Source organism: Corvus cornix, chromosome 3, assembly GCF_000738735.6.
Source record: "Corvus cornix cornix isolate S_Up_H32 chromosome 3, ASM73873v5, whole genome shotgun sequence".
NCBI classification, from domain to species: domain Eukaryota; kingdom Metazoa; phylum Chordata; class Aves; order Passeriformes; family Corvidae; genus Corvus; species Corvus cornix.
In genome coordinates this window covers 114323012-114350422 of record NC_047056.1, presented here as the reverse complement: position 1 = coordinate 114350422, position 27411 = coordinate 114323012, and the positions used below count along the sequence as shown (strand labels likewise).

General features: G+C 57.6%; 3 protein-coding genes across 3 annotated transcripts; all 3 read left to right on the top strand.

Annotated features, from left to right (window-relative positions):
• The first annotated feature begins 608 nt into the window (after positions 1-608).
• On the top strand, positions 609-10567 carry LOC104684513 (uridine-cytidine kinase-like 1). The gene is made up of 14 exons (XM_039569819.1): positions 609-873; positions 1112-1218; positions 1442-1612; positions 2057-2128; positions 2375-2564; positions 2660-2721; positions 3005-3021; positions 3759-3857; positions 8645-8738; positions 8853-8915; positions 9008-9130; positions 9205-9312; positions 9390-9546; positions 9680-10567. The coding sequence occupies exons 1-14, from the start codon at positions 609-611 to the stop codon at positions 9751-9753; spliced, it is 1602 nt and encodes a 533-aa protein (XP_039425753.1). The 3' UTR covers positions 9754-10567.
• Positions 10568-10726: 159 nt separating this feature from the next.
• Positions 10727-12836, top strand: DNAJC5G (DnaJ heat shock protein family (Hsp40) member C5 gamma). The gene is made up of 4 exons (XM_039570041.1): positions 10727-10903; positions 11150-11363; positions 11520-11673; positions 12221-12836. Exons 1-4 carry the CDS (start codon positions 10791-10793, stop codon positions 12298-12300), a joined length of 561 nt encoding a protein of 186 aa, XP_039425975.1. The 5' UTR covers positions 10727-10790; the 3' UTR covers positions 12301-12836.
• A 557-nt stretch (positions 12837-13393) lies between these two features.
• Positions 13394-17109, top strand: TRIM54 (tripartite motif containing 54). Its single transcript, XM_039570140.1, has 10 exons — positions 13394-13911; positions 14370-14542; positions 14896-15067; positions 15145-15240; positions 15364-15597; positions 15823-15845; positions 15937-16061; positions 16402-16503; positions 16662-16700; positions 16879-17109. The coding sequence occupies exons 1-10, from the start codon at positions 13744-13746 to the stop codon at positions 16887-16889; spliced, it is 1143 nt and encodes a 380-aa protein (XP_039426074.1). The 5' UTR covers positions 13394-13743; the 3' UTR covers positions 16890-17109.
• Positions 17110-27411: the final 10302 nt, after the last annotated feature.

Below are 27411 nucleotides of genomic sequence, written 5' to 3'. Positions count from 1 at the left end.
CAGCCGGCTGGGAAGCAGCTCTGCAGAAAAGGCTGCGCGGGTCCCGGGAGACACCGAGTTGACCATGAACCAACAACGGGCCCTTGGCGCGTCCTGGACACAATCTCGTAGCGCCGGGCCCAGCGCTAGCTCCCCAGGACAAGAGGGACACAGACAAGCTGGGAAGAGCCCGCCGAGCTCCCTGCGATACTGCAGGACTGGAGCGTCTCTGCTGGGGTAAGGCTGAGGGAGCTGCGGCTGCTCAGCCCGGAGCAGAGCAGGGCTGCACGGCTGTGACACCTCTGGGGAGGGGTCTGGGGGTGAGCCCAGCGCTCCCGGGGTGCCCAGAGACGGGACCAGAGGCGGGGCCTCATCCGGGGGCGGGGCCTCATCCGGGGCGGGGCCTCATCCGGGGGCGGGGCCTCATCCGGGGGCGGGGCCTCATCCGGGGGCGGGGCCTCATCCGGGGGCGGGGCCTCATCCGGGGGCGGGGCCTCATCCGGGGGCGGGGCCTCATCCGGGGGCGGGGCCTCATCCGGGGGCGGGGCCTCATCCGGGGGCGGGGCCTGTCCCGCCCGGGCCGTGCGCAGCGTGACGTGTCCCGGCAGCCCCCGCGGCCGCGCGCGGCGATGGCGGCGGCGGGTGCGGAGGAGCGGCGCGAGTGGCGGGGGGCGCCGGGGCCGGAGCGCGGCCATAGCTCCGGCCCCGGCCCGCTGGGCTCCCTGCTCAGCCGGTTGCCGCTGGCGCCCGCCCCGGCCCCACGGCGCCGCACCGCCAGCCAGTGCAAGCCGGAGCCGCCGCTGCTGCGCACCAGCAAACGGACCATCTACACGGCCGGGCGGCCGCCTTGGTACAGCGAGACCGGCGCGCCCGTGGACGAGGCCTTTGTCATCGGTGAGCGGTGGGACGGGGCCGGGGAGGGGAGGGGATGGAGCCGGGCCAGAAAGGGGATGGAACCGAGACCGGGTCGGGGAGGGGATGGAGGCCGGACCGGGGCCAGGGTCGGGCTGCAGTGGGAAGTCGTGGAACCAGGGCCCGAGCGACGGCCCAGGAGGGGCTGGGACCGGGCTGGAGCCGGATCCGGGGCCGTGACGGATCCGGGGCCGGGGCGGTGCCCCGCCGCTCCCCGCAGGCCTGTGCGGCGGCAGCGCCTCAGGCAAGACTACGGTGGCGACGCGGATCATCGAGGCGCTGGACGTGCCCTGGGTCGTGCTGCTCTCCATGGACTCCTTCTACAAGGTGCGGGACGGGGGTGCAGGGGTCCGGTACAGCGCTGAGCGGTGCCAATACTCGCGGTTCCAAGGCGCGGCAGAGCGGCGCTGATGCTCGGGGCTGCAGGGATCCGGTGCGGCACTGAGCGGTGCTGGTGCCTGTGGATGCCAGGATCCGGCGCAGTGCTGAGTCGTGCTGGTGCCCCGGTCCGGGCATCCGGCATGGCGCTGAGCAGTGCCGGTGCCTGCAGGTGCTGGATGAGGGGCAGCAGGCGCTGGCAGCCCGCAGCGACTACAACTTCGACCACCCCGATGCCTTTGACTTCGAGCTGCTCGTCAGTGTCCTGCGCAAGCTCAAGAAGGGCAAGAGCGTGAAGGTGCCGGTGTATGACTTCACCACGCACAGCCGGCGCCGCGAGTGGGTGGGTGCCGCAGGGGTCGGGCTGGGCCTGGGTGGCAGAGTAGTGGGAAAGGGGAGCACCTCTGGGGTCTGCAGGGCCTGGAAGGCTAAAAGGGAAGGGGCGGCTGGGGGTCATCAGGAGTGGGGGACATCAGGATTCTGGGGAGACTGTGGGTGGATCTGCAAACAGGCCTGCACAGATATGAGGAAAGGGCTCAGTGTGAAGGGGTGCCGGGGGCTGGCATTGGGGAGAGGATCTGTAGCAAGGTTCAGGGTCTGTCCTGGGCTGGAGCATCATGCACAGGGATGAACTAGGGCTCCAAGACATTGGGTGCTGCGGAACAGTTATGGGAGCCCCAACACAGTGGTGAGAGCCCAGGGGCATCAGTGCACTGTCTGTGTCAGTGTTGGTGCTGCCGTGGCACATGAGAGAAACAGGACAAGTCCGGCTCTTGTCTGCCTGCAGAAAACAGTGTATGGGGCCAATGTCATCGTGTTCGAAGGGATCCTGGCCTTTGCCAACAAGGAGCTGCTCAAGGTATCGCTGCCTCAGGTGGCCGCTGGCCCGGGAGGGGATGTGCTGCAGCAGGACAGGCACTGGCCTGTGTGCCACTGCAGCAGTGGGGGCTGCGGAGGGAGAGGTCATCCCACTTGCTGCCAGAGCACTACGTGTCAGAGGCCTCAGGGGAGGTGATGCTGGGTGCCATCGCTGCGTGGTAGAGGGGAGTAACACAGGTATGATGAGAGCTGCATAGGGGGGTGCTCACCCCTCCCAGTTTTCCAGCTTCTGGACATGAAAGTGTTCGTGGACACGGACTCTGACATCCGGCTGGTGCGGCGGCTGCAGCGTGACATCATGGAGCGCGGGCGTGATGTGGCAGGGGTCATCAAGCAGTACAACAAGTTTGTGAAGCCAGCCTTTGAGCAGTACATTGAGCCCACCGTGCAGGTTGCTGACATCGTGGTGCCCAGGGGTGAGGCCAGAGCTGACCCCAGCGCTGGGAGCGGGTGTTCTGGGGCAGGGGTGGGTCAGCCTCCGCCCCACCCGGCTCCTCTGCTCCACTCTCAGGTGGGGAAAACTTCGTGGCGCTGGACCTCATTGTGCAGCATGTGCACAGCCAGCTGGAGAAGGTGAGCCAGGGGTGAGGAGGAGAAGGGTCCTGCACGCAGAGGGCGGGATGTGGCTGCGCACAGACCTGTGCTCCTGGAGCACCTGGGGGGAGTCTTGACATCGCCCCTCTGTTCTCAGAAGGCCCCGGCATGGTGCTTGGGGGAGCAGATCTGTGAGGCGGGCACTGGGGAGGAGGGTGGGGAGCCACCTGGGTTGTTTTGGTGGCTGTGCTGGCCTGTGAGTGACTGACAGGGTGTCCTTCCTGTTCCCCTGTGCTGCGCTGATGACCTCTCTACCATCCAGCGGGAGATTACAGTCAGGTATGTGGGACCCACCACTGCAGAGGAGCCAGTTCTGGGTTGGGGTGGGGGGCTGCTGGCATCCACTGGATTCCAAGTCTTGCTGCCTCTCTGTCCCTGCTGGCAGAGCTTCGCTGACGTGCCTAAGTGTAGCTTCTGCTCCCCGGTGCTGCAGAGGCTGTTGTCAGCTTCCTGGGGCCTGTCTGGCTGCAGCTGTGGGCTCTGCATGACACATCCTACACTGTAGCTGATGCATGTGGCCAGGTCCCTGTCCTGGTCCCATCCCTGTCTGGAGCAGGGCTTCTGCCTCAGCTGCTGGGTTGTCCTGGGCTGTTGGCTTCAGCAGGAAAAGTGCCGTGTGTGGTCCATGTTCCTGGCAGTTCATGTCCCATCTGAGCAGGACAGCCCTCATCCTTTGCACAGTGTGCAGCCCGATCCTGGGGTGCATGGCAGTGTCCTGCCCTGCAAAGCTGCTGGTCCTGGTGCTGGCCAAGGCTGGTGCTGCAGAGGCTGCAGCAGCAGGATGTGTGGTCCAGGAGGTTCGCTCCAGTCTTTTTGGGTAGTCCAGCTTTGGGATCTCATACCTGGCATCAGACTTGGGGCCTTCTTCAGGATCCAGGCAGGAAGGCCAAGCACGATGCCCACCTTGCACAGGGGTTCTCCTGGAGCCTTCCTTTGGCAGGGTCATGTCCTTCCAAAGGGCCCTATGTTGTGGCTCTGCGTGTGCTGCACAGCTCTGACCCCCTTCCTCACTGCAGGGCAGCCCTGGCCTCCGCCCACCAAGGACAGCCACTGCCAAAGACGCTGAGTGTCCTGGAGAGCACGCCGCAGGTGCGGGGCATGCACACCATCATCAGGTACATCCCTGCCCCCAGGCCTGTTCTCTAGGCTGTTTGGTGGGGTCACACCACAAGGCTTGGGGTGAGTTCTTCCCCTTTGCCCCTGGGACCTCAGTTGTGGGTGTTGGCCTGGAGCAGAATAGCTGAATGGAGCTGGCCCTGGTCCCACAGGCACTTCTCTGGTGACCAGATCTCTGCACGTCTGCTTTGGGTGATTCCTGAGCCAAGGGCAGGCTTTTCCTACAGTGGGAGGGGACTGGTTGGCTCTTTCCTCACTGGAGCACAGGTGGAGCAGCTGGTGGCATGGAGCAAGGTACCCCTTGCTTCTCTCCCAGGACACTTGCATTTAGAGCCACCTTAGAGAAGGGACCTGGGCAGGTGTTTCTATGACTTCACCACTCTTGATCTTTTCATTGCCCTCTGATGCTCCTTTTCTCCAGATGACTGTAGCATTAGTTAGAGGAGGGTCAAGGGCTTCAGGACTACTGAGAGGTTCCTTGTTTTTGTGGCTGTAGACTCTGGCAGCTGCCACATGTGTTTCTGCCCAGCAGAGAGGGGATGTTGAGCTCAATCAGGTCCTCCTGTGCCTGCTCATTCTGTGGCTGCTATGGCACCTGTATGTTGGTTTGGAAAGTGTAACCTTCTGTCCCTATCAGAGACCTGGAGAGGATCGAGTGCACTTTCAGTAGGTTTGCAGATGACACCAAGTTGGGTGGGATGAAGGCTCTGCAGAGGGATTGGGACAGGCTGGATCGATGTGCTGAGACCAGCGGTGTGAGGGTCAACATGGCCAAGTGCCAGGTCCTGCCCTTGGGTCACAGCAACCCCATGAAGTGCTCTAGGCTGGGACAGAGGGGCTGGAAAGCTGGAAAGGCCTTGGGGGTGTTGGTCGACAGTGGCTCAACATGAGCCCAGGTGGGCAAGAGGCCAATGGCACCTGGGCTGTCCCAGCTGGGCACTACTGGGGCACCTCCAGTCTTGGGGCAGTTCTGGGCCCCTCCTGACAAGAGAGACATTGAGAGGCTGGAGCATGTCCTGGGAAAAGATCGGAGCTGGGGAAGGGCCTGGAGTCCCAGGAGCAGCTGATGGAGCTGGGGGGGGCTCAGCCTGGGGAAAAGGAGGCTTGGGGGGACCTTCTCGGTCTCTATAGCTTCCTGACAGGAGGATGCAGCCAGGTGAGGGTCAGGCTCTGCTCCCATGGAATAAGGGACAAGAGGAAACTGCCTCAGGCTGCTCCAGAGATTTAGGTTGGATATTGGGAACAATTTCTTCATGGAAAGGTTTGTCCAGCCTCCTCACAGCTGCTCCAGGTAGTGATGGAGTCTCCATCCCTGGTGGAATTTAGAAACCACATGGATGTGGCATTTGGGTAGGTGGGCTAGAGGTGGCCTTGGCAGTGCTGGGGGAGCAGCTGGACTTGATCGCAAAGGGCTTTTCCAACCCAACAGTTTATGATCTTCTGATACTCATGACCACATGCAGGCTGGGCACCTCCTTTCCTTCTCCTGACTCCTTCCTCCTGTGGCAGCACAGGCTCAGAGACAGGTCACAGCAGTAGAACAGGTGATGTGGCAGCTCAGGTGGCCCTCTGCCAGTGCCCATGTCCCTCCCCCAGGCTGTGGCTCCACCTTTGTACCACAAGTGCCTGATGACCTTAATCCTCTGAGGCTTAGGCTGTGCTGAGCTGCCCTGGGAGTGGGTCGGGCTTTGCCTGGGGCTGCAGGGCTGCAGCACTATTGGCCTCACGTGGCTGTGGCTGTCCTGATGCCACGTGGGAGCAGGGCCGGGGTGGCAGGGAGGCAGCTGAGCCCATTCCAGATGGTATATAAGAAATGCCACTTTTCTGAGGAGCATTGACTTGGCCTGTCAGCTACCCCCTCAAATCCTGCTGGGGCAGTGCCTTTCCTGAACCTCTGAGCTGAGGAGCTCCCCTGGGTGTGTGTGTTAGGGGACGGCAAGGCAGCATGCGTTTCTGGTGAGACTTGGCAGCACTTGTTGGCTTCTGTGTCACTTGAGCATGACATGGGGCTGTTGCTGGTCACCACATATGACCCTCTGCTCCCGAGGTGCTGCTTTTGCCTGGTGCCCTTCTCTCGGGCTCTCAGAGACCTGGTGAGGATCAAACACACCTTTTGCCACATTTCCTGCACCTCCATGTGCAAGGTTACTGCATCTTGGCAGATCTGTCTCTTGTCTTTATTAATTGAATCACACAGTGGTTTGGGTGGGAGGGACCTTTAGAGGCTACCTAGTTCAGTCCCTGACATCGGCAGGGAACCTTCCACTGAACCAGGTTTCAGCTGCCGCGGTGCCACTGGCCCTACACACAGCAGCAGTGCTCATGGAGTGCTGCTGCTCCCACCAGCACAGCCTTTCCAAGCACCTTGACACGTCAAACCCTGTGCCTGCATCACCGCAGAGCTGTGAGCCAGGATTCTTCTCCCTCCTTTTCCTGTCCGGTCTTTCCCAGTGCAGTTCTCTAGGATGCAGATGGTCAATCCTGGCATGCCAGCCAGCACCATTCCCTGTTGTTCCACACCAGAGGCTCCTCATGCTCCACCCCTCTGTCTGCTGGGAGGGTGTTGGTGGCAGCAGATGAGCATCGTCATGGCAGATCCAGGCTGGCATCCGGGGGAAGCGCTTTCTAGAGCAATTTTCTGCTGTCGTGGAGAGACAGAAACTGAAAATGAGTCCCACACTGGAATAGCTGCACAGTTTGAGTCATGAGGCTGAGAAGAGATGGAGTATGAAGGATGCAGTGTCAGGATGAGGGGGAAAGGTATCCCATTGCCAGAGGGCATGTTGCATGAGATACTGGGAAGAAGTTCTGTGAGGGTGGTGAGGCTCTGCCACAGGTTGCCCAGGGAAGCTGGCTGCCCCAAGGTCAGGTTGGACAGGGTCTGGAGGAATGTGGTCTAATGGAAAGTGCCTCTGCCCGTGGCAGGGGGTGGGACAAGATAACCTTTAAGGTCCATCCCAACACAAACCATTCTGGGATTCGGTAACCCATTCATGCCCAGATTCATGCCTGGCTGTACCAGCTGGCTCCAGTTCATGTGCAGAGCTGATGCCATGATCTGGCCCCAGGTAGATGCTCTTGGTCCCTCTGTCATCTGAGCATGCCAAGGAAAGCTGAGGTCCTCGGGAGAGCCAGCTGTGGTGCTGCCATGCCCAGCTGCAGGCTCCCAGTGTGCTGCAGTGTGCTGAGGTTCATCTGCCTCCTCTGTGGATAGGAGCAGCGTGTTTCCTCAGGCTTCACCCAGGCAGTGACGCTGTGGGGTGAGGGGACTGCTATGGGGACAGCGATGGCCCCTTTGGCAGTGCTCTGCCAGCTGAGGAGGTGGGATGGCAGCACTGATGGAGTGATCCTGGTACCCTGCTGCTGCCAAGCATGTCTGGGCTGTCCTCCCTTGCACAGCCCTTCCCCCTGCACTGCTTGCGTCCTGGGCAAGGAGAAGCTTCAAGGTTGTTTGTGTCTGTGCACTTGGGGCCAGGGGTGCTCCCCCATCCCCAGAGAAACCTGCCTCTGTGGGAGCAGTGTGGGGCCTGTCCCACCCAGCCAGGGGCCAGCACAGCCGCTGTGGGTTTCAGTGGGGGCAGCTGGCTGGGACAGGACAGGCTGCCGTGGAGGCAGGGAGGCTGCTGGGCTTGTGCTGTTCCCAAGCTGCTGTGGGTGGATGTGGGGGTGCAGTCCACCTGTGCATGCATGCTGACAGCCCACACTGGGAGCCGTAGGCAGGGTGCCTGTTCCTTCCAGACCAGAACTGATTTTCTGCCTTCCCTGGCGGTGCTGGCTGTGCCCAGGGATTTGGGATGTCCGTATGCCGTGGTCACTATGAGCGACCCTGGAATGGCTGCAGGAACACACAGGGACAGCAGTGACTGTTCATCCTCCTCCGAGTGCCTCATTGGGGCTGTCTGTCATCCAGCAAGGTGTAAGAAATGGCAGATGATGTCTTAAAATACAGAGTAAAAATATTCAATATCCTTCTGCCTCTTCAGGAGTGTTGCCAGCTCCACCTCTTCCATCTGGGAACAAGGAGTGTCTGTGGGACGTTTTTGTCCTCATGTTCCCCACGAGGCTGGTGGCCAGGGGTGCTCCCAGTACGAAAAGCTGTCCACTTCCCCTCTGCCATGGGGTTAATGCCCTGCATGCAGGGCTGGCTTTACCCCTCCTGGGGGAGGGGAGAGGTTTCCTGGGAATTGCAGCCCCATGGTAGCTTTGTTCTGGTTTGTGTTAGTTTTACTTCTAGCTGCCTTCAGTACATCAGAGCTGTGAAAAGGGCACTATGGGTATTTCAGAGTCACCTGGTTCTTGGCAGTGCTTTATCTGACTTGGTACGTAGAGGGGAGAGCTGGGGACATGTTCAACTTTTTTCTGTCACCCAGCATGCTCAGCCATGGTACACTATGTCCCCTTCCACAGCGGGGTCCTAGTCCATCCTGGCTCTGCTCCTGTTCCCCCCCTGGGCTCCCCAACACTCACCCACTGCTCCTGAGTTTGTGCTGCTCCAGGACTGATGGTCCTGCCTGACCTGTTCCTACTCCCCATTCTCTCCCAGCTCTCTGATGTCTGTAGCTGGTTTTGCATCTCCCTCCTGGGGTAGCTAAGCCCCTCTCTTGCCTCTGTGGTCCTGTCTAAGACTACAGCTGAGGTCTTAGTGAGCCCCAAAATGCTGGTGATCACTGACTGTGTCACTCCAAGAGTGCTCTGGTTCCCACAGACTGGGACTGCTCGCCATGCTGGTTGTCTGCAGGGGATGGCAGGGGCTCTGTTCCCGCCTCACATGTGTCATCCTTTCCAGGAACAAGGACACGACCAGGGATGAATTTATCTTCTACTCCAAGCGCCTGATGCGGCTGCTGATCGAACATGCCTTGTCATTCCTGCCGCTGAAGGTGAGTGACCGCTCTTGGGTGCAGCCACAACCCCGTCCCCATCTTCCCTGCTGGGTGCCCCCAGTCACATGGGGTCTGGCTCCCCCCACACTTGCTGTGCTCCCCTTTCTGCAGTCGGTCACTGTGGAGACGCCCCAGGGCACGATGTACGAGGGGAAGCGGTTCCACAGGCAGCGGGTGAGACACGATCCCTGCTCCCCATGAGTGCACAGCTACTGGGGTTGGCACGCATTAGGAGCACCCAGCACGTGTCCCTGCCCTTCTCCCAGATCACCGGCGTCTCCATCCTGCGAGCAGGCGAGACCATGGAGCAGGCCCTGACCGCTGTCTGCAAGGACATCCGCCTGGGCAAGATTCTCATCCAGACCAACCTGGACACAGGGGAGCCTGAGGTGAGTCCTGCTGCAGCCTGGCACACAGCCATGCACCACTGGCCGGTCACCAACCACCCTCCTTCCCTCCCCAGCTCCACTACCTGCGCCTGCCCAAGGAGATCAGCGAGGACTACGTCATCCTTATGGACAGCACCGTGTCCACGGGGGCCGCGGCCATGATGGCTGTGCGCGTCCTGCTGGTGAGGGGCCGGGTAGGCAGGTGGGGGCATGGGGCCCTCTGGGCCCAGCTGGACGCTCATACCCCCATGTTCCACAGGACCACGATGTGCAGGAGGACAGGATCTTCCTGCTGTCGCTGCTGATGGCGGAAATGGGGGTGCACTCCGTGGCCTATGCCTTTCCCCGCGTCCACATCATCACCACTGCTGTGGACAAGCGGGTCAACGAGGAGTTCCACATCATCCCGGGCATTGGTGAGGGGGACCAGGGCATGCTGTACCTCGTGGCCAGGGTCAGCAACCCTAGGGGTAACCTTGTGGCCACACTGAAGGGACTGATGGGGCTGGTGCTGATGCTGACCCTTTACTTTGTCCCTTTCTTTGCCAGGTAACTTTGGAGACAGATACTTTGGCACCGATGGCCCCTCGGCCTGGTGTGAGAGCGACAGCATAGACTGCTGAGCTGGCTGGCCACAGGACCACAGGCCAGGCCTGCTGCAGGGCTGACCCCTATCCCTGCCCCCAGGAGAGGCCCTGAGCTGCCAGCCATGCCCACCTGCCAGCCCTTGGCTTTCTGGACCTGCACAAGCCCCTGCTGCTGGCCTTCCTCTGCCCCAAAGGACCAATCCTCCCCAGGGAGGAGGAGAGAGGGATGGCCTCTCCTGTGGCCCACGGAGAGGGGACATTTAGGGACATTCCTTGCTCCCAGAGCCGTGCCTCAGAAGGGAGTGGTGGTCTCCCTGCGGCTGTGCCTGAGGGGGTGCTCACCCTCTACCCAGGGGAGGAGGGGGATGGGGTCCAGTCCAGGCGTGCTCCATGCCTGGAATCCGTATTTATTTGTATTTATTGTGGGCAGCCCCCGGCTCCAGCGGGACCCTCCGACATCAGGGACTGGATCTCATGGATCTGCTGTGTCCCCACCAATCCACACTCCATCCCTGGTCCCAGGAGCTGGGGGGTTGGCACCCGGCTGCTTTCCCGGTGCTGTCCCATCCTCGGTGCGCAGAGCGGTGCCGGTGACCGGGGGATGGCGAGGTGTCCGCGGTGCTGCCCTTGTTGCTCAGGTTCTTTTTCAAAGGGCAGCGGCAGCCTTGCCCCCGCCCCCACCCCCTCCCCCACGGGCGGCAGCAGGAGGTTCCGGGGGTGGGGGTCCGCCCCCCACCCCGCGCTGTCCCGGGGCCCGGCCGTGCCGTCACCACCCCGGGCTGTCCCGGGGCCCGGCCGTGCCGTCACCACCCCCTCGCCGCCGTTTTGTACCAATAAAGGAGCAGCACGATTCCTGTGTGCCGCCTCGTGCTGCCGCCGGGTCGAGGTCGGGGTCGGGGCGTTCCCGGGGCCGGGCCGGTGGCGCCGGGCGCTGTCCCCGCACCGGGTCGTGGGCGGCGCCTGCGCAGAGCGGCGGCGCGGGCGAGCGGCGGCGGGCAAGCGGCGGCGGGCGCGGGCAGGGCCGCGGCGGGCGGTGCTGTGTCCGGTCCGGTCCCGCGACCCTCGGCGCGGCCATGGCGGAGCCCCCGCGGCCGCAGCGGAAGCTGTCCCGGGTCGGGGAGAGCCTGTACCGTGTGCTGGGGCTGCAGAAGGGCAGCTCCCCCGAGGAGATCAAGAAGGCCTATCGGTACGGGGGGGTTCCGGCGGGGTCCGCGGGGTCGCCCTGGGAGCCCAGGCGTGCAGGTCTGTCCCGCGAACGTGGCCGGGATCTCGTCCGGATGGTCCTGGTCCCATCCCGGCGGTTGGGGTCGGTTCTGGGAAACAAGGCTGTAACCCCGTGCTGGGGGTCCTGGTTCCATCCCGGGGGTCTGGGTCTGTCCCGGGAAGTGAGGCTGTGACCCCATGCCGGGGGTCCCCCCGCTGCACCCCACAGGAAGCTGGCTCTCAAGTACCATCCAGACAAGAACCCCGATGACCCAGCGGCAGCCGAGCGGTTCAAGGAGATCAACAGCGCCCACGCCACGCTGAGCGACGCAGACAAGCGCCGCCTGTATGACCAGTACGGCTCCCTCGGCCTCTACGTGGCTGAGCAGTTCGGCGATGATGCTGTCCGGCACTACTTCCTCATGTCCAAGTGGTGGTTCCAGGTGAGCGTGGCATCATCTGGCATCCGTGGGTCTGGCGGCTCGGATGAGCTTTGTGGGTTGCTGTCCCGGCAGGCTGGTGGTTTGAGTGGGCTCACGGGACTGCTGTGATGGGCCAGGGACTTGAGTGAGCTCACAGTGCGTCTGTCCCTGATGCAGGCACTGGTGCTGTGCTGCGGTGCCCTCACCTGCTGCTGCTGCTGCTGCTGCTGTTTCTTCTGCTGTGGGACATGCTGCCCACCCAAGGAGGACGAGTCCTACAAGTATGTGGACCCCAAGGACCTGGAGGCACAGATGCGTGCAGAGGACAGCAGTAAGTCCAGCTGGAGCCCAGCAGCTGGGAGCACCTGTGTTTGCTTTGCGGGGGCTCTGGGGTTTCCCCATGTTCTATCTCATGTTGGGGACAGAGCTCTGGCTCAGGGCTTGGGTTGGTTTTAGACTCAACTCTTACTTCCAGCCAGCTCTCAGTGTTCCCTGTATGGGCCAGGGCTGGTGACAGTGACAGAGGGAGCCACTGCATGGGCTGTGGCTACACCTTCTCCTTCCCTCTGGGCAAGGGCCCCCTGAACAGGCCTGAACCTTAGAAACCCTTGGGCCCGTGCTCTTTGGGGCACAGAACAGGGGAAGAGGGGCTGTGGTCCAGGCCAGCTCTGTTCCCTGGCACTAGCCATACTCATGTCGGTGGGACTGGGTGACTCCTGCAGGTTTCTTTGGGGTTGGGGCACTCTCACGCAGCTCTGCGCTGGCCAGGGGTGTGGGAGCTTTGGGCTGTGGGAGCCCTCGTGGGGGTATTGTAAGATTCCTGCTCACTGGCACCACAGCATGGACTTAGCCACTGATCTGCTGCTCTTCCTTTCCAGATCCTCAGATCCCTGTTGTAGCACAGCCCCCACCTGCCAGCACTGAGCCGCTGCCTGCCAGCACCAGGAATGATGCCTGAGGCTGACCCCATTCTGCCGACTCCCTCAGGACTCGGGGCAGGGATTCTCCTTTGGGACTGTCACTTTCTGGGACCATGGTCCCACCCCCCGGACTGGCTCTTCAGTCTCAGGAGGGGTAGAATCTCAGGTTAATTTGGCCAGCATCAATGCACAGGCTCCTGGGGCCCTGCTCGAGCTCCAGGGCAATGCCCCTGCATCCCAGCACTAGTGGTGGCAGTGGCCTGGAGCCCGTGCTGCTGTGACCCCCTTTAGTGCCTTGCCTGTGCCCACATCAGGCACCGAGCACCAGGCACGAACAGAGGCTCCAGGCCGAGCTCCATAGCTCACGCAGGGGAGCTGAGCGCGTCCAAGACCATTAGCACTGTAACCTCTGGGGCTGGGCTGAGCCCGCTGCCCCCCTCATGCAACCCTCCCGATGGGTGCTGGGTGCCAAATGCTGCTGTGGGATTGGGGTGCTTCTATCTGTACCCCTTTCCTCTGCCCTCTGGGTTTGTCTGGGGTTTTGTGGGCACCATTAAAGGCTGACGGGAGGGCAGTGTGTGTCTGCCTGGGTTCTGTCCAGGGCTGCCAGAACGCTGCACAGCAGGATGTGCCGCTGCCTGGTGGTGTCCATGCTCTGGGCTGTGCCCATGGATCCTGCAGGGTGGTGGAATGAGTGGGGTGTGGTGTAGACAGGTCCTGTCCCAAGTGGAGTGAATGTCACTTGTCTCCTGTCACCCACCTGGTCCCACTCTCTGTCTCCTGCTGCTGGCTCCCACAGGCTCTGCTCGTCCCACTCCTTGCTGTTGCAGGCCCCCTGCTCCTGTCCTGCTCTCTGGGGAGCCATGGCCCTGCAGAGGGCTAGGACGACTGGCAGGGATGGGACCAAGGGGGACGCAGTGAGCCCCTTGCCCTTTCTTCCCATTTCTGGTCTCTGCCTCTGCCTGCAGCTGCATGGGCTGTGCCTCACTCCCTAAATATAGATAGAGTGCCAGGGTGAGTGAGGATGAGGGCATCCTGGCATCAGCCCCTCCACCCTGCTGTTCAAGGGGGCTGGCACTGGGCTGGGGGCGTGGGATCTGGGGGGCCCCAAGAGGCAGCCCTGCTGCCTGCAGAGGGGGGCACATACTCCTCAACACGACTGCCAGCCCTGCAGCCCCTGCACCAGCCAGCCCAGGTCCGCCGGAACCTCGGCCGCTCCTCCCTGGACAGGGGATCAGCGGGTCCCGAAACTCAGTCGATCCCAGGGAATTAGCCGGTACCGGGACTAGCGGGTCCCGAGGGGTGGGCAGGAACGGTGACTCAGTGTCACCCGACGCCGCCGACAGCTGCAGCCCCGGCGGGGCGGGGGCGGCTAAAATTAGCGTCGGGGGCCGGGGCCGGGGCCGAAACAAAGCAGGCACCGGGCGGCCGGAGCGAAGCCGCGGGACAGAGCCGGGTCGGGCCGGGCCGGGACCGCGGCCATGAACTTCGCGGTAGGGCTGAAACCGCTTCTGGCGGAGGCGCGGAGCATGGAGAGCCTGGAGAAGCAGCTCATCTGCCCCATCTGCCTGGAGATGTTCTCCAAGCCCGTGGTCATCCTGCCCTGCCAGCACAACCTCTGCCGCAAGTGCGCCAACGACGTCTTCCAGGTGGGACCCGCCGGTGCGGCGGGGGGAGGCACCGGGACCTCCGTCCATAGCACCCCAGGCCGGCGGGTGGTGGCCCCGTTATCCCGGGAACCCCGGCCAGCGAGGCGGAGGGGCGGGCGGTACCAGGAACACCGAGATCCTCTTCACAGGGGGGGCTGGTCTGGCTGGGATTCCCGGCTCCGGGACCAGCCGCTGGGACCCCCGGCTGGGCTGCGCTTGGGGCCGCTCCCGGCTGGCGGGGACGGCGGGCGGGAGGCGGGGGCCGTGTGTGTGTCCTTGTTTGTGCTCACACCTGTGTCCATGCTCTTGCCCGTCTCCATCTCTGTCTCCTTGCCCGTGTCCGTGCCCGGGGGCTGTGGGGCGCTGATCCGTGGGGGTCTCGCTCCCGGGGTGGGAGCTGCCCGGGCGTGCCGGGGGTGCGGGGTGCTGCCGCCGTGACCCCTCGCTTACCCCCCCAGGCCTCCAACCCGCTGTGGCAGTCGCGGGGCTCCAGCGCGGTGCCGTCGGGCGGGCGGTTCCGGTGCCCGTCATGCCGGCACGAGGTAGTGCTGGACCGGCACGGGGTGTACGGATTGCAGCGGAACCTGCTCGTGGAGAACATAATCGACATCTACAAGCAGGAGTCGGCCCGGTCCGGAGGCGCGGGGACCCCACGGGGGGGGCGAGACCTGCGGGTGACAGTGAACCCACCGAGAGGGCTGGGGGTGGGATCCCAACAGGAACTGGGGAGTCACGGGGCCCATACAGGGCCAGGGAATATCCCTGGGGCTGGGGGTGTCTCCGGGGCCAGAGGTATTTCTGGTGCCATGAGTGTCCCTGGGGTTCAAGCGTCCCCGGGGGCCAGAGGTGTCCCTAGGGCTGGGCAGGTCCTGAAGCTGGTGCTGTCCCTGAAGCTGGGGTGTCTCTGGGGGCCAGGATGTCTCTGGGGCTGGGAGTGTCCCTGGGACTGGGGGTGTCTATCTGACATCCCCAACCCCCATGCAGACCCCTTCACGCCAAGGCTGAGCAGCACCTCATGTGTGAGGAGCACGAGGATGAGCGGATCAACATCTACTGCCTGCGCTGTGAGGTGCCCACCTGTTCCCTCTGCAAGGTGTTTGGGGCGCACAAGGACTGTGAGGTGGCTCCGCTGCCGGCCGTCTACCAGCGCCAGAAGGTAGGGGGCCCCCGGGGTCTTGGGGGGGCCAAGGGTACCCGCACAGCCACCCTCACGCCCATCCCCTCTGCTCCCAGAGCGAGCTCAGTGATGGCATCGCCATGCTGGTGGCAGGGAACGACCGAATCCAGGCCATCATCACACAGATGGAGGAGATCTGCCACACTATCGAGGTTGGGACCGGGGGGTCCAGCCCTGGGGCTGTGCCAGTGGACGATGTGGTGGGGCTGGGAGGGTCCAGCCCTGGGGCTGTGCTGGGGGAGTGCACAGTGTAGCCCCTGACTCCTGTCTGGCAGGAGAACGGTCGGCGGCAGAAGCAGCACGTGGGGCTGCGGTTTGATGCGCTGTACGGGATCCTGGAGGAGCGGAAGAAGGAGCTGCTGCAGAGCATCGCGGCCGAGCAGGAGGCCAAGCTGCAGCGTGTCCGTGGGCTCATCCGCCAGTATGGAGACCACCTGGAGGCCTCCTCCAAACTGGTGGAGTCAGCCATCCATGCCATGGAGGAGCCCCAGATGGCCGTGTACCTGCAGGTCCTGCCAGGGCAACAGGGAGAGGAGGGCACAGGAGGCTGGGACTGCCCTGGGGCTGTGTGGTAGTGCAATGGTTCCCTGAGGGGCATGGGGCTGCCTCACAGGTCGATACAGGGAGGCTATGCTCACCCAAAAGGATCTATGGGTGCCCTGGGATGTGCAGGGGTGGACGTGTGGGGGGGTGATGTCTAGGAGACACTGATCCCCCCTCACTTTTCTCCACAGCACTCCAAGGAACTCCTGAAAAAGTGAGTCAGGAGTATGGGGGGGAAAAGAGCTGTGGCTGGTGGCTCTCTGGGTGCTGGACCCTGCAGCTCCCAGGGTGTCCCTGCCCTGCAGGATCACAGACATGTCCAAGGCATCAATGAGCAGCCGCCCTGAGCCCGGCTATGAGAACATGGACCACTTCTCCATCAACGTGGACTATGTGGCTGAGATGCTGAGGACCATCGAGTTCCAGACAGGTGCCTGCACTGGGGAAATTGCTGCCATCCCGAGGGGGCACTGGGACTGCCTGGGGTGCCCAGCCCTCAGACAAGCAGAGTCCCCCCCACCACACAACCTGTGTGGGGCTCCCACACAGGATTGGGCATGTGACCTCCACCTGTAGCACCACCCAGGGACCCTGGAGGGGCAGTCCTGCTCCAGGCTCTCCCTGGTTCCCACACTGGACTGGTCACATTCCTCCTGGGAGCATCCTGGAGTGTCCTGCTTGGTCATCTCCCTCCTGGCATGTCCTGGTGTATCCCCACACTGCAGGAGGGAGGGAGGGAAGGTCCCACCTGAGCTGTTCCCTGCCCACAGAGCCACTGGGCGAGGATGAGGGTGATGGACCTGGGGACGGCAGTGAGGCCGCAACGGATGAGGACCGGCTGGACAGCCTGGAGGTGCCCGAAGCTGCTGAAGGTGAGTGCATGCTGTGACTGCCCGGTGCTATGTCATGCCCAGTGCTGTGTCCAGTGCCATGCCTGCTTGGCTGTGCCATGGCCCACATGCAGCAGCATGGGTCCCTCAGGGTGCCGGGGTATCCCTGTCTCTATCTTGTTCTCTCTTTCCCTCTGCAGATGTGGGGCCGAGGCAGAAGCCAGCGAGTTCTCCCCATGGTGAGACCCTCATGGGCTGTGAGATAGGCACAGCCATGGGGTGCCGTGGGGCATAGGAGACACCTCCTGGGAAGGGGGATGAGGATGTGGATGGGATGGTCACGCCGCAGGCTCCCCTGCTGCAGGGAGTGGGAAGGGGGTCCCAGGGTCACAGGGCTGAGGCTACTTTTCTGCACAGGTCAGCACTGAAGTGGAGCTGTGGGATAATGCTGGCAACCCCTCAGCTGTGGCTGTCCCTGTCACACCCGGCTATGGCTGTCTCTGCCACCCCTGCCCCGGCTATGGCCATCCCTGGCACCCCTTTCTCATGGCCGTCCCTGGCACTCTCAGGCAAGCTCCATCCCTGCTGCTGGAATTCCCCAGATGGGCGCTGCCCCTCTCCAACATTAAAAGTGTGTGAGGACACGTTCTCGCGTGTGGTGTGTGGTGGGTGGAGGCGGGGGTTGCCCCAGAGCAGCTCTGCACCGGCCCCACAGGGTCTAGCCCAGCGCGGCCCCTGCCCCATCACCCCAGCAGTGCCCCCAGCACCTCAGGCAAGGGGCTGAGACCCCAGAGCCCCAGTGCGACTCGGGAGCCCTGTGAGTGGGACTCTGCCCCCCGCCCACAGCCCCTGCTCGGGGGCGAGGGTCCTCAGGCGGCGCCCAGCCCCGCCACCCCCGTCTGGGTGCCCGCAGCAGCACCGTCCCCCGGGTGCTCCGAGCAAACACTGTCGGGATGAGCTGGCTGAGTACACACCCGGCCACATCAGCGCTGGGCCGGGGCCCGCGGCACCCGAGCCCGGGAGGCTCCCCCGGGAGGGCCGCGGCAGCGGTGGCTGCGTCAGCCGCCCCGTCCCGTCGCCATGGTGGCGATGATGCGCACGGCCAGGGCTCCTCGGGCTGGACGGGTCCCCTGTGGCCGGGCTCCACTGGGGGGTCCCCGCTGCCACCCCAGGGGACAGCAAGGGCTGGGCCCTGTGGACCCCCCGGCAGCCGGCAGACCCGGACACTTGCAGCACGTCCAGGTGATGCCTTTTCCTGGTCTTAAAATCAAGAGTCATACACGGTTAGAAGGGGAAAAGGGATTTTACTTTGGTGTTATTTTAAGGATCCTTAGGTGCACACGTCCAGGTCATATGCACTGAAATGCACCCCGCTGAATGCCCACCCCAAAAGATTGGGTATAACACTATAGGTGTTACTAATTAGCAGATCTGTCAAAGATTCCCCAATGAGAGGCTGGAGTGAGCCCCCCTCCCCAAGGAGCCTTCTCCTGGATGGTTCTATCTTAGTTTACAGAATATGTTCTGGAGAGGACCTTGGGCTCTGGGGCACACTGATCCCCAGCTACAAAGCTTCTAAAATGTTTAGTCTCTTAGCTTGACAAACAAGTCCAAGAACGTAGGCAAAAAGCACTAGGAATACAGAAGTTGTAAAAGGGTATAACAGGCATATAAAAGAAAAGGCAAAAAATCTTCATGGCATCACAGGGGCCACGGCGCTGGCTCGGGGCCGGCGTGCAGGGTCCCGTGGGACGGGAGACAGGCGGGACAGCTTTGCTCTCTTGCATCCCCGGGCTGCCCCTTCAGGCTGCCAGCAGACCAACCCCAGGGCCCAGCCCAGCTGCTCCCCGCCACCATCTGCTCCTTCGCACCCCAGGAACGTGCCTGGGAGGGCTTGGGTGATACCTGGGGAGCAAGAGGGGCTGTGGCTTCTCCATGCCTGCACCAGATATTCAGGGATGCAGTATTTGCCTTTCCCCACCCCTCAGGGATGTTCCCTTGTCCCCATCACCCTCCAGAGGTGACTGAGAGGGACTCACAAGCACTCAGCAGCCCCTCAGCTGGGTGCCATGGATGCCACTCCAGTGCTTGAGATGCCTCAGGAGAGCCCCACCTTAGTTCTCATCTGTTTTGGGCAATTTTCTTCCTTGTGCTTTGTGTCCAGATGCTCATGACCTGTCACTGCCCTCCCAAACCAGCTCTGGGCAGCACCCTGGAATTTGCTGATGCCTCTGCTTGTCCAGTTAAATTGTACCCCCAGCTGAGATTTCAGGAAAAGATGATCTGTGCACTGAGCATGGATTCTAACACACAGCCTGCTCCAGTTCCTGTCCAAGGGTGTCTCCAAGAACCATCATTATTTCTCCAGTTCCTGTCCAAGGGTGTCTCCAAGAACCATCATTATTTCTCTTTATTCTTCTCCATAACTGTGCTTCCAAAGGCCTTTTTCTCCATAAGGGACATCATGTTAACATTCCTAAGGATTGTCTTTTCACTTTCCCTTTTTCACTTCACACAAAGGCAGGTGGGTTGTCCAGCTTCTGTCATCACTTACCCAACTATATGTCCCATTCGTGGCATTTTGTCCATTTTATTTGGTTTGTATCGGGTTTTTGTGGTAAGGTTTTGGTAGTGGGGAGATTACAGGGGCAGCCTCTGTGAGAAGCTGACAGAAGCTTTCCCCATGTCCAAGAGAGCCAAAGCCAGATGGCTCCAGGATGGACCTGCCATTGGCCAAGGCAGAGTCCACCAGTGATGGCAGTAACACCTCAGGGATAATGTATTTAAGGAGGAAAAAAAGTTCTTGTGTAGAGGTAATTGCAGCCATAGAGGAGGGAGGGTGTGTGAGCCCTGAGGCCTCTCAGGGCAGTGCAGAAGGAAGTGCTCCAAGTGCTGGAGCAGGGATTCCCCTGCAGCCCAGGGGTGCCCAGGGGTAGCAGAGACGCACCCACAGCCTGTGGAGATCCACATGGCAGCAGAGACCCACCTGCAGGCCCTGGAGGGGCCCACGCCGGAGCAGGTGGATGCCCAAAGGAGTCTGTGACCCCGTGGAAAGCCCATGATGGAGCAGGGTCCTGGCAGGGACCTTTGGACCTGTGGAGAGAGGAGCCCATGCTGGAGAAGGTTTGTTGGCAGGACCTGTGACCCTGTGGGGGACCCAGGCTGGAGCAGTCTGCTCCTGAGGGACTGTCCCGATGGAAGGGACACACAGAGGAGCAGTTTGTGAAGAGCCACAGCCCATGGGAAGGACTCACACTGGAGAAGTCCGCAGAGGGCTGTCCCTCCCACACTGGAGCAGGGCAAGGGCTCCTCTCCCTAAGAAGGAAGCAGCAGCAGAAACTATGTGGTGAACTGACTGTAACCCCCATTCCTGTCTCATTGCACCACTGGAGGGAAAGAGGTGGAGAAGTGGGAATAAAGTTAAGCCCGGGAAGGAGGGAGGGGTGAGGGGAAGGTGTTTTTAGGATTTTTTTTACTTCTTGTTACCCTACTCTGATTTGATTGGTAATAAATTAACCTAATTTTTCCAAATCAAGTCTGCTTTGTCCATGACAGTAATTGGTGAGCTTTCTCTGTCCTTATCCTGAGCCATGAGCTTTTCTTATATTTTCTCTTCCCTGCCCAAGTGAGGGGGGAGTGATGGAGCAGCTTTGGTGGGCACTTGGTGTCCGTCCATGGTCAATCCATCACACATATAATGCCAATTACCTTCCTCTTGGCTTATGTTAAACCCCATGGAAAATCCTCCCAGGGTTTTGGGGACTTAAGGAGCAATGTGTCCATTTAAGTGAACCATTCATGTGCCAGCATCAATGTAGGGTGGGGTTATTGAGCTACAAGAACTGTTTTCCTAGTCCAAGTACTTTCTCCTTTTTCTGGGGGAGTTGTGAAATTCAAGGCCCTTACCCATCATGGGGGCAAAAATCAGACTGAAATCTAAGATTAAAATTCCCCAATCCAAAGGGTCCTTCACTGATCATGACACTAGGAAATCCAGCAGTTTTACTGCTGCAGTTTGAATTCTCCCAGTTGATTGGACAAGCTATAAAGTATCAACATATTATATAATGGAACACCATAAAGTAACAACATGTTGTGTAAGCACTTCACTTGCAAAATTAATTTACATAAACAGATTAAAAAATTAAAGAACATAATTCTGTGTTGTCAGTCAGCTGGAACTTCAGGTTTCCAGTTTGGTGTGAATTCCATATATCTTGTCCAGACTCAGGGACCCTTTTCACACGTGATGGATCAAAGAGTCAATTCCTGTCCTTTTCACTATAGTGTATATTATTAACACTGTTGGGAGAGTACCTTTCCACCTTTCTTGTGGAGCCTCATCCTTTCATGTTCAAACATCCACCACTTCTCCAGATGGAAAAGACTGTCCAGGGGTACCCAAGGGAGGGGTGGGGCCTCTGATCCAAAAACCTGTGAATGAGGATAAAGGCTGTGAAAGAGAAATTAAATATTGCTTTGGCTCTGCTTGTCCCCTTGCACACATCTGATCTCCATGTGTGGTTACAAGGTTATGCAGGAATGCCTTCCAGTGTGGTATTTCCAGAGTGCTCATTCCTGCTTTGACTTGGGGAATGACACAAATTCCTGTAAGAGTCAAAGATGATGCTCCACTCGAGCCTCTTGCTGTAACTTGGATATTTGCCTCTATTGTCTGATTCATCCTTTCTGTCTTCCGACTGGACTGTGGGATCCTTAAGGTGCATAATTCCCAAATAATCTGTGAAAATTTGGACATATCCTGCACCATTTCTGCTGTAAAGTAGAAATAAATAAATATCTGAAGAAATTCTTTCTGGGACCCCCAATCTGGGTATTATTTTTTTTAACAAACCCTAATCACTTCTCTACTCTGGTTGGTGCAACAGGGGAAAGCCCTGGTGTCACAGAAAACTGGGAAATAAACTCACCAACCAATTTGCTGGGTTAGAAAGGTAACATTACTTTATTAGGAGTGCTGGATGCATGGGAAATCCTCCTCAAAGCATGCATGCCCAGTAACCTAACAGACAAGGTTATATTCCTGAAACTAATACATATTCATCACATTTCCTGAATACAAGCATATATGCTAATAATTTCTGAGGACTTGTTTTGGTATGGTTCCAGATCTTCTGATGAATCTTTTCTCCTTGAGAGTATTTTAAATATGTGATCGGGTCATAATGTACTTCTCTTATCATTCTTTGTTCTGACACACAACCCTTGTTCTCAAAACTAAGACATTGGCTAGTACATATTAATCACTAATGTAAGTAAATAAGGAAGCATTAGCTGGCACAAGACTTACTAGTCACAGACAACTGCCTTTCCTGACAGTCCTGGGTGTGGGCTGTCTGATTTGATGTGCATTGTTCTTTAAACAGGTTTGGGACTTTTTAGTGACGCTTTTTATGATAGCAGTTACTTTTACACTCTGAACTTGAGGCTTTGGTGCTTCTGCCATAGATTCTATTCCCCAGTGAGTTCCCTTATGTTGCTCCTCTGCCATCTTCCTCATAAGGCGCTGGGGAACGCTTGCTGGATGTAATCTGCCATCCTTCAGGACTATTTTCAGGATCTAACAAACTTGCCACTTTCTCATCTTCAGCCTGGTAATTGGCAGCCTCCTTGTCCAAATGCCAATATTTATTGGGTAAGACCAACAGGATGTCCCCACCCGCAGCCTTCTCAACCGCTTTGTCAGCCAGGCCATATCCAGTATTCTCTGGCGTTTCTCTGAACTGATGAGATTTACAATGCATTATTGCCATCTTTTGAGGCCACTGCATGCCCTCTAACAACCTCTGTATTATCTGTCCATGTTTCCTGGGGGATCTCTTAGAGGTTCACAGCCCTCTCTCTTTCCAAATGGCTCTGTGGGCATGGACCACTCCAAAAGCAAATTTTGAGTCAGTCTGTAGAGTTACAGTCTTATCCTGTGGAGCTCCAGCGCTCTGGCAGTGCAATCAGCTCTGCTTTCTGAGCCGATGTTTTGGGGCTCAGAGCTTTGGCTTCTATCACCTCATGCGGAGTTAGCACTGCATTCCCGGCTTTTCAGATTCCATCCTTCACAAAGCTGCTCCCATCCATGGAGAGTTTGCCATCAGCTTCTTCCAGAGGAGTGTCCTGTAGATCTTCTGGAGTGGAGTACTCCTGTTCAATGGCGTATTCTGCATTCCAAGCCCATCCTGAAATTCTAGTGGCCCATACTAGTGGGGTGACTGCATTGTCCACTTCCTCTGATATTTCTGCTTCAGGTTCAGGATTCTGTAACAGATGGACTTGGGCCTCCAAAGCCTTTTCTTTAGGAATATGAACTGTTTGGTAACACCAGCCAACCAGAAATGTGGTTGATGAATACCAATAGATGTTTGCATTGATTACATCTGGGTGATTCTGTAAAATCCATTTGCCAGTGTTTCTCAGGGGATATTTCTTGCTTTGTGCTTCCTCCCTGTATTTTATTTCCTATTTTTGGATTATTAACACAGCAAATGATAAATTTCTAGCTACTCTTTCTGCAAAACTTTGCATCTTGCATCCAAGGAATTTTTCTAAAAGCAGTGATGCATCTGCTCCTGTGTGTGTCTCTTGATGCCACCTTTTAAGATGGATTTCCACTATCTCCAAGAGCTGCTTTCCAGGTGTTTCCCACCACCCTTCTTTATTTTTAGTACAGTTTAGCTGTTCCACTCATTGTTCCTCTCCTTTGGTATAATTTGTTGGAGATGATTCCACACAGGTTTGTGGAATCAAAGCTCTTTCACAGCTTGGTTTCCTCGATGCAGCTTCTTCCACTGCTGGATCTGCTCTTCGATATCCCTTTACAATATTTGGATTCTTTTTCTGGGGGCTTTGCAATGTATTATTGTAGTGTTCTTTGGTTGAAGAATTGCTTTCAGAATCTTTGGAATTTCAGCTACATTTTTTTTCTGAACTCGCCTGTGAAACTCCTTGCTCTTCCCAAACTGCTCCCTGAGCATGGATTATGCCAAAGGCATGTTTTGAGTCAGTATAAATATTGACTTCCTTTCCTCAGCTCAATTCCAGGGCACAAGTGAGAGCTCCAATTTGGTCTTCTGGGACGGGGTGTTCGTGAGCAATGGGTTGTTGTCACTGCCTTTGTGGTAGTGACCACAGTGTGCCCAGACTTCCAATCTCCATTTACCACGTCACTGCTTCTGTCAGTAAAGACCTGCACAGCTGGCATAGCAAATCCTTCCCCAGCAATGGCAAAGGACACTCTGGCATGCAGAGAAAGTAATGGGGTCATTTTGTGTTCCCAGTTGTGAATTCCACGGGTTGTGAAATGGTCTGAGGGATTACCTGCTCCTGAGGAATTTCCTCCCTGGTTTTGCTTAAAGGTCCTTCAGTGTAACTAGAGAATGAACTACTCCATTATCCACTAGAAAATCCATTGTTTCATTCCCCAGCTTAACTGGAATCAAAGGGTTGGCCAGGAAAACAGGTAATGCCTCTGGTCCTCTTCAGCCCAGCCCAATTTCTGCGTCTTCTGATTATCCCTTCTGTCCATTTGTAAGTAGGGGATGCTCCTTTTCCCGGTGCCCTTCCTGTCTGCAACGGGCACTCTGATATTTTGGAGGGGTGTTAATCCCCACCCTCACCCCCAGCCTCATTCCTGAAATCCATCTTGCCCTCTGCCTCTTGCCTGCCCCGACAGTGGATTCAGTAATTTCTCTTGGCTCTTCTCCTTCTCTTCTACCTCTTCCCCTATCCTTACAGGCATCACTTGGGAAATAACCATCCCCTCCACCTCTCCTCTGTTTTGGAGTTTCTTTCTGAAAGCAGGTGCCAACTGCCCAACAAAAAGCCTGTTAAACAGCATCCTGCTTCCTTCCCTTGCTGGATCTGAATCCATCCATTTGGGAGCCACTTCACACAATCCTTCACAAAAAGCTTTGCTCCCTCTTCCCATCATACAACTTGTCAAGGTGTTTCAGTTTCTTCACTGCCTCTTAGAATCCCAACAAAATAATTTTCTGATACAATTTTTGTGAATCTCACCAGCAGTCTGATTGAGATCCCACTCTGAGTCATTCTTAGGATGAAATTTGTGAGGATTTGGGATGCCATGAACCTTTTGATCTAATCCTATTTTCCTAACTCCTTCTTCTCAAGCCTTTTCTAAACTGCCCTCCATTCCTCGTGGGGAAACAAATATTCCAGGACAATCTGGATGACCTCCCACTTTGGATTATGAATTGACATCATGGTTTTAATCACACTACACATTCTGTTAGGATTTCTGTGATATGATCCTGCTTGCTGCTTCTGATTCAGCAAGTCTGAATTGTGACGGGCACATGCACATCCACTGCCTCTCCTTCAGGTCCATCTGCTGCCCTAAATGTGCTCGTAATACCGACTTACCTTTCTCCCTGCTCCTACTGGAAACGGGGGATGCATCAAAACCACCATTTCATTGCCGGATATACTGTCCACCTCCAGCTCTGATCCTTGTGTTGGAGGAGCTGCCAATAACTGGACTTTGGGTTTTTGTCTCTTTTATCTTCTTCTTCCATACGACAAGTATCTTTCCCCTTACCTTCTTTTCTTCATTTCCCCAAGAATATATTCCATTTTGATACTTTTGAATCTACTAAACCACATTTTATTCCTTAGTTTACTAATTATTTCTTAAAGTGAAAACCAAATCTACATCAGGGACTTCATCCCGTTCATTATGCTTCCTACAAAGTAACATCAACTGTAAAATTGCATTATATTGTAAAGACCTGTTGTTTTCTGGCCTTTTTTCATCATCATCTAATTCAGAATGAGGTAACCATCGATTACAGTACCTTTTCAACTTATCATAGGGTCACCGTAACTCTTCAGGATGCATCCTAGAGGAAAGCAAAGTGGAATTTCTACAGAAGCAGAGGAACCCATTTCAGTTGTGGAATTTCTACTGTTTCATACACTATCCCAATGCACACACCTAAATCCCAGTTTTCACATCACCAGCTCTGCATGTGAAAAAGTGTGCAAACATCAAAAATCCAAGATATGCACCACCAAACTGTAGTTCAACTTATGCAGAGCCCAAGCCCAAAATCCTGCTTGTTGGCAATTTCCAAACACCCCCTCACCAAGGAAATACCTCTAGAATGTGTTGTGCCATTGAGTCACTGGTTGTCCTGATGTTGAGGCTGGTCATCCAAAATACCCGATCACAAGGTTGGAGTACACTGGAATTTGTCCTGCCAAGCCCCTTTGCCTGGAGTGGCCAGTCAGTCTGGGCAGGGCACTGTGGCTATGCCATCTGGGCCATCACAAACTGCTGTCCCAGCTGTGGGCTTCCTGGTGTGCAGACAATTCACAAATCAAGGCAAGGGGTTTCTGGTTTTATTCCAGTTAGTGCAGAGCCAGGAGCTGAGGGTTTCCCCAAGGCTGTTCCCTGAGCATCAGAACTTTACATTATTTATACATTTGAGCAAAGAACCAGCATTCATTGGTTACCAATTACAGAACTCTTTTATTAATTAGGACTCAAACTCCTCTTTGCTGGGTGCATCTCCCTCCTCATGCTGATCACTCCACAGGTGCAGCTCTTTCCTCCATTTGAGTCGGGGTCCATTCTGAGTAGGTGGTCAGTGAGTCAGTGATTGTGATCTCCTGTTACCGGAATTACCTTTTCCCCAAGTACTGCTCAGTCCTGCTCACGACACTCCAGGTGCCTCTCATCCAGACAGCCCACTGCTCTTGGGATAGTCTTCCCTTTTCCTTAAAAGAGAAGCTTAGCTGAGCCTACGAGGTTCATGATGTAATTACTAATCACAAGTGTCCAACTACAGCTACTGAAGGACATGAGGAACAACAAAATCCTCAGTGGTGACACTGGATGGGGAGGAAGCAGTGACATCCCTTCCCAATGGATCCGGGTGGACATCAGCCCACCGGATGGGGAGGATGAAGGGAGGAGGGGAGCCCTCCCCTCCACGAAGTGTGGAGAGCTGTGGATGCAGCATCCTGCCCAGGCTGGGGCTTCCTGGAGCAAGAAGGATGTGACATCTGGAGTCCAGGAAAGGGTCAAAGCAATGCCAAAGGGACTGGAGCATCTGCTGCATGAGGAGGAACTGGAATGTTTTGGGTTGTCTATGTGTATGCTTGCCTAATGGGAGGGCAGGAGGAGGGAGCCAGCCTCTTCCCAGTGGAGCCCAGTGACAGGACCAGCAGCAACAGGCACAAACTGGCCTCCAAAGATTTGGGGCGTTTTTGCAGTGAGGTTCATCACACAGGGTGCCTGGAAAAGGCTGCCCAGAGGGGTTGTGGTCCCTCTACCTGGGAAGCCACCCACAGCTGCATGAGAGGCAAGAGGCCCCTAGAACCCCACCAGCCCCAGCCCTGCTTGTCAGGGTTGGCTGAAGCAGGCTGTCCAAGTCAGGTATAAATATCTCCCATCTGGTATAAATATCTCCTAGGTGGGATCGTCCCACTATAATCCTTGCCAGCATGGCCTTCCAGCTCCAGGGTACTCTGGTATGCTCTGGTGGAATTTCCCCTTCCAAGTCCCAATGGACACAGCATGAGCAGCTGGAGCAGGGCCTGGAGTGGGGAATCGCCAGCCTTGAGCTTGTTCCCAAAGGCTGTGCTCCCCAACTGCTTTGCTCCTTGGAGCAGCCTCCTACCAGAGCCACTGGGTCACTGGAAGCAGCTCACCTGAGATCTGGGGGCTGCACACCCTGCCAGCACTGTGCTGCCTGTGCTCCCGCCTGCCCTGAGCACTGACCTCAACTGCTGCCACACCCCCACGCAGTCCTCCCCAGGTACAAAAACATTACTTCCTGCTCCAGCCCTGCCATGCTGCCCTTCCAGCAGGTATTGGGATGTTATAATAGAATTTTTGGTTGGTTTAGGTGGGAAGGGACACCCAGTCCCACCCAGTGCCGCAGGCAGGGACACCTTCCACAGACCAAGCTGGAG